The following is a 9,279-nucleotide window of genomic DNA, read 5'->3' on the forward strand; positions in this document are numbered from 1 at the left end:
ATAATCACTTAAGGTTATTGTCATTGGAGGGAGAAGGGTTTTGATTTCATAAGGGAGGCTAATAAGTTTGAGCTTAACTGTAAAAAATCTGGACAAGTCTTAGCTTATTACTTTGTGGAAAATCATGGATGTTTTTTCCACAAACTATTCATGTAATGTTCCCAATTAACCTTAGAGGGCAGCAAACCCAAATTTGGTGTACACCATTACCTTGAACATAGCAATAAGTAACATTTGATAAATTCACTGAATTAAACCATGTATGGATAAAACACTGTTGCACAAGAGATTAGGCTTCAGTTTTAATAGAAGAGGCGAAATGATCTCAGCTGTGTTCTGGCGGAGCAACAAAAAGCAAATTTTTGCAAATTTCCCAAATTGAAGCAAAATCATCTTCAATAACTTAAGATAAAAATAATAATTAAAAAAACCAAACAGATCTCTGAAAAGTCATTCCAAATCATTTGGCAAAAAAAAACCTTTCTAAAAATAATACTTGAGGTGATTTAATTCTTTTCGGCATCCCGTTCACAAGACTCTGGCAGATCTTCACGTCTTTCCTGGCTGAATTCAGGTTGTCCCTCTCTGTCTTCGCCGTTTCGTGTGTCTGTCTTGCGGGAGCCAGAGTCTCTGTCGGAATCATCGTCCTCTTCCTCGCTGTCCTGCTCCTCCTTGTCCTCTTGGTCCATGGGTACAGCTCCCTTCCTCTGGGGCAGCACGGTGAAGAAGGCCTCTTGCCAGTCACGTTTCTCCAGGTACGCCAGCAAAATCTCAAACACTGAAGCAGAGGTAAAGCAGAGTTTCAATGGTGTTCACCACTTGACAACTAAATGCACCGCATTTCTTTTGGAGAAATTCATACCACTAACATTAGGCACACAGTGGTCTAATTGCAAATTGCCAGCAGTTACATGCTTTTCCACATAACTTCTTTTGACTTTGGCATACACACTTTACCTTCTTCTTGCCTGTCCAGGTAGGAGTGTTAACCCTTTTCAAATGATATGGTCTATATCAGGATATAGTAATAAATCATCTGGTTCTTTGCAGGTCTTTACATTAATACAACATCAGATGAACAACACAACAGATTCCACGGTGGCATTCATTCTTGTTTTTATTATAACAAGATATCACTCCAGGCCATAATACAGAAGCAGGGTGTGAAGGTTTACACCCTTACTACGTCCATAATACTTCCATAAGAATCAAGATTTATTCCAAGGTTTATTATGTCCCGATAGGTAAAACAACAGAATTCAAGGAGGGAGAACTTCCTTTTCTTTTCCACACAATTTCTGCCTCAAAGCCACCACATTCAGTTCAAAGTTGAAAATCCTTAGTGAAATTCGGGAGCAGTTTGATGCTGGGCTCCTCTGTATGGGCAGGTCTGTGTGCGTCTGTATCTGTGTGACCTCACCATGGTTGACTGCGAGCACTTTGTATGGGCAGGTCTGTATGGGCAGGTCTGTGTGCGTCTGTATCTGTGTGACCTCACCATGGTTGACTGCGAGCACTTTGTATGGGCAGGTCTGTATGGGCAGGTCTGTGTGCGTCTGTATCTGTGTGCCCTTACCATGGTTGACTGCGAGCACTTTGTATGGGCAGGTCTGTGTGCGTCTGTATCTGTGTGCCCTCACCATGGTTGACTGCGAGCACTTTGCGGCTGTTCATCTTGACGAAACTGCCCAATGGTAGTTGGGCGTGAGCAATGCCGAGCTCTTTGGCGCGCTCAAAAGAGACGCCCTGAAACACACGAGGATTATAGTCATGCTCAGCAACATCAGAATGATCAAGCAAGTCTAGGATTAGCACCACTACTTTACTCTTACATGGACATACTAAATAAGCAATGCTTCCCATTGAATGTGAAAACAGTGAAATGTTTTGTTACTTCATCTCCGTACGGAGCCGAAAAAGCAGTGCAGGTTTACAACACACATATAGTGAACTTCTGCAAATCAGTGGTGGTACCAGGTCACTTTGATGTTTGAAAGACCCGAAACACCAGACACACTCTCCAATGCAGCTCAACTGGGAGTGATCAATTCCCAGCTTGGGTCCAAGTTGCATGCACCTATGGATTTCTTGTGATCCATAGTAGCATGATGCCCAGGAGATTGTAAACCTCACACAGAGACAGACACCCCCCCTCTCCCCAGTCTGCATGCTCGGTTTGCTTCCATCTCACTGGTCCCATACACTCCTCCTTCCCAGGGCTCAATCTTTGATGTTTCCAAAACTAGCACAACGTCTGGTCTCAGGGTGGTCTCTGTTGTGTTCTCTGGATATCCTCAACTGCCAGTCATGTGCTATTCCAGATTCATACTGTTGTCTTTGTCTGGGGCTGGGCTTTCTCCCCAGCGATGACAAATGCCACTGCCAGGCTAGGTCGGACACTTGGCTTGGTCTTTGGCACTGCAGATGGTGTCAGCAATAGCTTTCAGCACCTGTTCAGGCTGCCAGTGGTAGAGACCTTCACCTACTCCTTTAGGGCAACAGATAAGAATGTGCCTCAGAGCATAAGGAACATGCCAAAGAGTTGACCTTCCCTCAGCTGAAAAGGTTACATGGTCTTGGAAGGATGTCATTGATGGACTGTATTGGGAAACTTAAGAGGAAGGGCTCAGCCTTCCACAATATCAGAATATCTTCTAATTAAGGGCCTGTTCCCATCCTGTCCATGTTCCCTGCTGATGTTTCAAGTTGATGGAAAGCTGCCAAGCCCTGATCTTCCTGAGGTCACTATCTCTCTTTTGCAAAGGTGACCATGAACTTCAGCTTCTCATGGGGAGCCTCGACGTGATGCTCTTCCCATACAGTCTGTGTTTACAAACATTTGTAAATGGGTCATTCTAAAGAGTTGTACTGTACTGGGAGCCAGCCTTGCAACAAGTCCGTTCGTGGAATTTTTTAACTCCTCGATATTCCACGATGAACCTGCTTGGGTCCTCAGTAGATGGGTGAGTTTGGTGTGGAAGAACCTGATTGGCTCACACAGAGCCCACACCTCAGCACTGAACACCTCTGGGATGAGCCAGATTGCGAGCCAGGCCTTCTCGTCCAACATCAGTGTCTGATCTCACAAACGCTCTTTTGGACGAACGGGCAAAAATTCCCAGTGTCACGCTCCAAAATCTTGCAGAAAGCCAGAAGAGAGGAAGTTGATATAGCTTCAAAAGGACAGGACACGCTGCATATTAATACCTATAGATTTAGAATGGGATGTCCATATAGTCCATATAGCAGTGGCGTGCACACAGACATCAGGTGGTGCTAAAGCACCACCAACTCTGCCCTTTATCAACGAAAGTGCCCTTTTGAAACTTCGGTAAAAAAAAAAATTATTATTATTATTAACATTTTACTGAGGTCGGTTTGAAATGATCTTTTGGAAACCTGCGTGATTAAAAACAATGCCCTGAAATGAGCCACCACCTCGCACACACCCGACCTCTCTCTTCCTTTAACACCAGATGCGCTGCAGCAGCAGTTCAGTTCAGCGAGTGGAAGGAAGCGTCTTCAGCACAGCACGCACACTCACAGATAGACTTCTTCTCCCGTGCCCCACCAGCCAGGTCACATACACATCAAGTCAAATCGTACCGTTTGCCCTCTAAGCCCAACGTGAAAGCATTTTGTTGTGCAGTAAAATGTCTCATACAGCACCAAACTACTAAGCATTTTTAGCCGACTGGTCACCCGATAAACTAATGATAGATAACCAATGATACCAAACCATTGATAGATAACGTGAGGACGACCACATACAAATAATTAAGGTAGAGTTTACAAATCTATGTGTTAAGCTGAACGTCTTCTGTTGTATAGGTTTTGTTAGGCAACATAAATTAGCACATTCATTTGTGAAAGAAGAAACGGGAAGTTCCCCATTACCTGTGAAAAATGCCCATCTGCATTCATGCAATAACAACACTCAGTAGCCTATAACTCCTTCTCCTACTTTACGGTCTTTTACTGTCTTAATTGTAGGCCTATATTGATTTACTAATTGCAAAATATATGCAACAAGGCCTGCAGACAGTGGAGGGTAAACAGAAGTTAACTGAAGGACTTAAAAATGACTGTATATAGTTAATATTGGATATGGATTTTATGAGTTGGCGGTGTGACTTTTTCCATTGAAAACTCACGTTTAGAGAATGTTACAAATAAAAGTCAAATTTCATTCAACATGTGCTTGTAATAATTTTTTATAATGAAGTGCGCTAAAAAGTGCCCCCCCCCCATGCATGCATGTTCTCCTTAGGTTCTCTAACAGAGAGCAACAAATGCTTGTTCAGCAAGGCCTGTAAAAATCCTTGGACGGAAGATCCAACAGGCCAAGATGAACTCTTTGGTGAAGGAGCCAGTGGTGCATCGCCAAAGAATGAACAGATCAAAAACACTGTCTGTGATGATTAAGGTGTAGCCATAGATGAAAGACTGTTGGGGAGGACAGGAATAAATCACCATGGCAGGGTTTTATAAAAAGATGCAACCAACTGGAAGGCCTCCAAAACAGAGAGGGAAGGTTATAATTACATAAACACAACATACAAAAGCCCAAAGAGTGTTCTGTACCAGAATTAACAAACAAGGACCGAACAGAAGAAACATTTACAGCAACAGAAGCCATGAGCTAAACTCTGAAATGTCCAACAGCATCTTAATTTCTCATATGCAGGAAACGTGTCAGACCCTACATGACAATGTAGTATAGTATTTAAAGTGCCTATTTACTTATTGTATCCTAAAATGGGAGGAATATGTATAAAGGGACCTCTGATTCCAAAAAAGCTGCCATTCCACCCTTTCATCCCATGGTCATCACTTTATACAACACCTACTATGAGTACAGATCCACAACACCATAATATAACCTACATAAATCCTGGCACAGCCATGTTGGCAAACAGACCGCAGTGCTATTTTTGCATTGTTGTTGTAGTAGTATATTTATCTACTGCATAGACAGAACTGGGGATGTCTCAAATAGGGTAAAGGTATCTTACTTGCTTTCCAAACCTAAACCATTTATATGTTCTGTGTTCTGAGCCTTACATTCAAAAGGTCTAGTTTGACGGCGCTCTAAGGACATCATTCATCAAATCTACAGTAAAAGGTCAGCAAATCCCCTTCTATCAAAGGGCCTTACAAATTGTATGATGTGTCCACCATGCATTTTTCGAGACAGGTGTAGTGCATATGCCACTATGTAACAAACCTTATGATGGTTGTGGTCCACGAGGCCTCCAATTACATAGGCCTTTGTTTCATCCAGCTCCTGCAGTATGTTGGGTGAATCAGAGGAGAGGTACACCAAATCCTCTTTGCTTAAGACTTCATGAAAGTGCTCTGGCTTGATATGGATGTCCTGTGTATATTGGAATAAATGTGAGGAGTAGGCAAATTCAATGTGTTAGTCACTGCCTTCTATAAATCCAATATGGCGAGCTATGCCACTACACCATGCATTAGCAAGTGTCATGTCCCTTGAAAGTTTTTGAATGGGTTTCTGAGTTGTATGGCAGTGATGCATTAGTATGCAAATTGGCTGATAGTGGCTGAACAAGTGATAACCGCCGTACTAATTTTACATGCAAGAGATCAGGCCAGATTTGGCTCCAGTGATTTTACAATGGGCATATTGTAAAATACAGATTTAAGGGTAGATGATGAACTTAAGTACAAATACATTCTGCCCATTCTACAAGTGGCTATACGAAATAAGAACTTACCTTCCAGTTCACCCAGCCTTTATTAATTTCATCCATGTTTTGTTTCAACTGTCCACCATGACTTGTTATATAAAACTATGTAAAAAGTATAAGAAAATCAGAGGTCAAAATGTCACATATGCACAAGTACAACAGGCAAGACATTTCAGGTTCAAACCAACACGACGGCCATATACCTGCACGGGGTGTGCGGCTCTCCTGTTCTCCGCATAGCATCTCTGGATCTGTTTGTGGAGCTTCTTTATATCCTGAACATTAAAATAATTTTATTACAACTAACCCAAGCACATTATTACCAGTGATGTAGTTAGTAGTACTCCTAATATTATCCTAATCAAAGTCTGAGCACAGCATGGAGGAATGTTCAGTGGCTCGAGTGAGTGAGTGAGTGAGTGAGTGAGTGGGTGGGTGGGTGAGTGAGTGGGTGGGTGGGTGAGTGGGTGGGTGGGTGGGTGGGTGGGTGAGTGGGTGGGTGGGTGAGTGGGTGAGTGAGTGAGTGGGTGAGTGAGTGGGTGGGTGGGTGGGTGGGTGGGTGAGTGGGTGGGTGGGTGAGTGGGTGGGTGGGTGGGTGGGTGAGTGAGCGGGCGGGTGAGTGAGCGGGCGGGCGAGTGAGCGAGCGGGCGGGGCGAGTGAGTGAGTGAGTGGGTGGGTGAGTGAGCGGGCGGGTGAGTGAGTGAGTGGGTGGGTGAGTGAGTGGGTGGGTGAGTGAGTGGGTGGGTGAGTGAGTGGGTGGGTGGGTGAGTGAGTGGGTGGGTGAGTGAGCGGGTGGGTGAGTGAGCGGGTGGGTGAGTGAGCGGGTGGGTGGGTGAGTGAGTGAGTGGGTGGGTGAGTGAGTGAGTGGGTGGGTGAGTGAGTGAGTGAGTGGGTGGGTGAGTGAGTGGGTGGGTGGGTGAGTGGGTGGATGGTGGTGGTCATACCTTGAGCACCATCAGGCTGTCGAAGCTGCAGTCTATGACCAGGCGGAGCCGGCTGGGCTCCACCTCTCTACGCAGGCGCTTCTTGACTCTGCCGTCAGCTCCGTCCTCAGCCTGGGTCTGTCGTTCCAACTTCCTCTGCTGCTTCCGTTCCTTACGCTTCTGCCTGCAACAGGTGGGGGTCGTGTGGGGGTCACGTCAACGCATGAGCTCAGGTGACATCAGAACCAGTGTGGCCCACACCATCAATCCCAACTCAGCACTCTGAAACACCTATGCATAATTTAATGACTATTAATGCCTTGTTTACTTGCGTAGGTCTCTCTGCTCTTCCCACTGCTGCTGTCTGAGGAGCCTCTTCTTCTGCCTCTTTGACAGAGTCTCGGCTTCTCCACTTTGGGCTTTCTGGTCATTTCCATTGGCATCGATATCTTTGCTGCCATCCGGTTCTGTAGGCACTCTGACGCCATCAGCGGACATGCTACTGGCGACTTGTGATGGAAGCTGCAGCTGCCTGATGAGTGGGAAAATAGTTTAGGAGTGGAAACATGGAAAAAATATTTATTATTTCACGAGCACCTGTTAAATCGTAGATAACAACGTAATTAATAATTATGGAGAGAATAACATTCTGTATTTTAGATGTTTCCTGTAGTTGTAATGTTTCGACATTTGTTCATTGCTAATTACAAATAGCTAGCAGGGTTAGATAAGTAGCTAACTAGCACAGTAAGTAGGTTAATATTAAAAAAATTAATTAATAAGGTTAATATTTTCCCTTTGTTGAGTTTTTGTTTTCATTTCTAGCTAGGGTAACTAGCTAGCTAAGTAGTTAGCTTGCTAGCATGACAAATAGGTTTGGCATGTGTCAATCCAACTTTTAAACCGGACCAGCACAAGTTGTACCACCGTAAGCTGCTAAACGTTGCATACACAAGAATACTGATATTGCTTGAAATATCGACAACTTACAACTTCATGAGAAACTCTCCCTCATTCACCACCTTATTTCAATACAGGTTCGACTCTTCCCCCGCGTGTCTTGTTTCTGCGTCATTTGTCTGCGTCAGTGGTACCGCCTCAGAGTCCGTCTCTATCCACCATGTTTGTGAGGTCAACATGAACACAGTTAATTTTGTTCATCTAGATTACATTTTTGACTTAACTGAATTCAAGCAAGCATTATAAACTATTTTAAAATTAATAAACACAACTTGAGCATTGAACCGAAGTGGAAATAGCGAAATGAATTGACTGGATATGAATATTTTTGAAAACAAAATAGTTGATTGAAAAATGGCACCTTCTTATCTGTCCTGACAATACAATTAAAACTGGCAAATTAACTTGAAATTCTTTCATGTTGAAAAGCTATGCAGCAATTCAAAGATTGTTTATGGACACCGTTGCATAAATCATCTCCCCTGGCAAGGGAGTGTAAGGGATGGAGGCTATTTGGCCTGTTGAGAATGTGCTGAAAACATTTTAGGGATTACACATAGTGCTGTCCAAAACCAATTTGATCCTTCCTCAATCTTGTCACAGCCTTGTCTGTGATATGATTTGCCTCAGTAGCTCGTGTGCTTTTCTCCATTCTTCCCAGCTACAGCGCCCTGTGCTACACGACCCCACCACATGCCAGACAAGCAGCCAGGAGAGGTCACAATGTATGACTCGAGACAGCATAATCCAGTTTATGATCTGGTGTTCTCAGCAATACATGGGTGCGTTTTATTGTTTATAGCTTGTGTAGATAGTTTTCTACTCTTGAGCTTTGAAAAGAATATTGATTAAATATAACTAAGACACACAAGTTCCAACATGTCTTCTGACTCCAGTCTTATACAAACCTGATGTTAATGAAGAAAAAATTCTCCTGGTCTCCATTTTACTACTGAATTCTGCATAATATGCACTGTGTACACATTTCCAAAAACTAAATGACAACAGTGCTTAATTGCAAGATCCACAAGTTCAAAGGTTTTGTCTTTGACTCTGTTTTGTGTGTGTAGTAAGTAATAAAGTTCAATAAATTAATATGAGAACTGCTTAACTGCAGCATAATTGGTATCCGGAAGTTTAATTCAGATGTATTTGTTCAGATATGTGAGGTCTGACCTGAGGGTCTAAATGTTTTTATTAATTAGTTTTATTCTTATCTCTGTCTGTTACAGATACTCTGGATGGCTGCCTGCTCTTGAAAGACACAGGCAGGTGGCATTTATTAAATAAGCATACATCACAACTGACTACAGTAAAACAACTTCACTGGCCTCACAGTTCAGCTCTGAAGAGGACACCATTTATCTTATTCATATAATTCCCAAAGACCACTATGTTTTACTTAAGATTTTAATGCTTGGTTTTTAATCTTGAAAACATTTTTTAATCTTGGAAACAAATTTGCAAACAATGCTTGGCTAGCAATAACACAAATAAGAAAGGCACTTTGCTGTCAAAGCTTTGTTAGTTACCTGACTTGAAGATCTGTGAAGAGATCAGTGCATCATATTGAGGGAAAGTATAGAATGCAGACTCCTAGCTCTGCGTGGGTAATCTGATGTTCATAATAGAACTTTTTACTGCAGATGACCTGCCATTTCCTCAAGATCCCCAGAGAGATC

General features: G+C 43.1%; 1 protein-coding gene across 2 annotated transcripts; it reads right to left on the bottom strand.

The window, feature by feature from the left end:
- Positions 1 to 289: 289 nt before the first annotated feature.
- Positions 290 to 7,763, bottom strand: trmt10a (tRNA methyltransferase 10A). 2 transcript variants are annotated; one of them, XM_076973032.1, is made up of 8 exons: positions 7,628 to 7,763; positions 6,966 to 7,169; positions 6,659 to 6,821; positions 5,918 to 5,989; positions 5,742 to 5,816; positions 5,228 to 5,377; positions 1,641 to 1,746; positions 290 to 778 (listed from the first exon to the last, which is right to left on the bottom strand). In XM_076973032.1, exons 1-8 carry the CDS (start codon positions 7,633 to 7,635, stop codon positions 507 to 509), a joined length of 1,050 nt encoding a protein of 349 aa, XP_076829147.1. In that variant the 5' UTR covers positions 7,636 to 7,763; the 3' UTR covers positions 290 to 506. The 2 variants fall into 2 exon arrangements, with proteins under 2 accessions (XP_076829147.1, XP_076829148.1); XM_076973033.1 differs by having other exon boundaries at positions 640 to 778; positions 1,577 to 1,746.
- Between the last annotated feature and the right edge of the window lie 1,516 nt (positions 7,764 to 9,279).

This window comes from Brachyhypopomus gauderio, chromosome 14, assembly GCF_052324685.1.
Source record: "Brachyhypopomus gauderio isolate BG-103 chromosome 14, BGAUD_0.2, whole genome shotgun sequence".
Taxonomy (NCBI): Eukaryota; Metazoa; Chordata; class Actinopteri; order Gymnotiformes; family Hypopomidae; genus Brachyhypopomus; species Brachyhypopomus gauderio.

Bases quoted from the DNA above. Each gene is read 5' to 3' on its own strand.
- trmt10a (XM_076973032.1), bottom strand. The intron at 5,378-5,741 runs GTAAGTTCTTAT...CAATATACACAG, and splicing joins AAGGCTGGGTGAACTGGAAG to GACATCCATATCAAGCCAGA. The intron at 1,747-5,227 runs GTTTGTTACATA...CGTGTGTTTCAG, and splicing joins TGGACCACAACCATCATAAG to GGCGTCTCTTTTGAGCGCGC.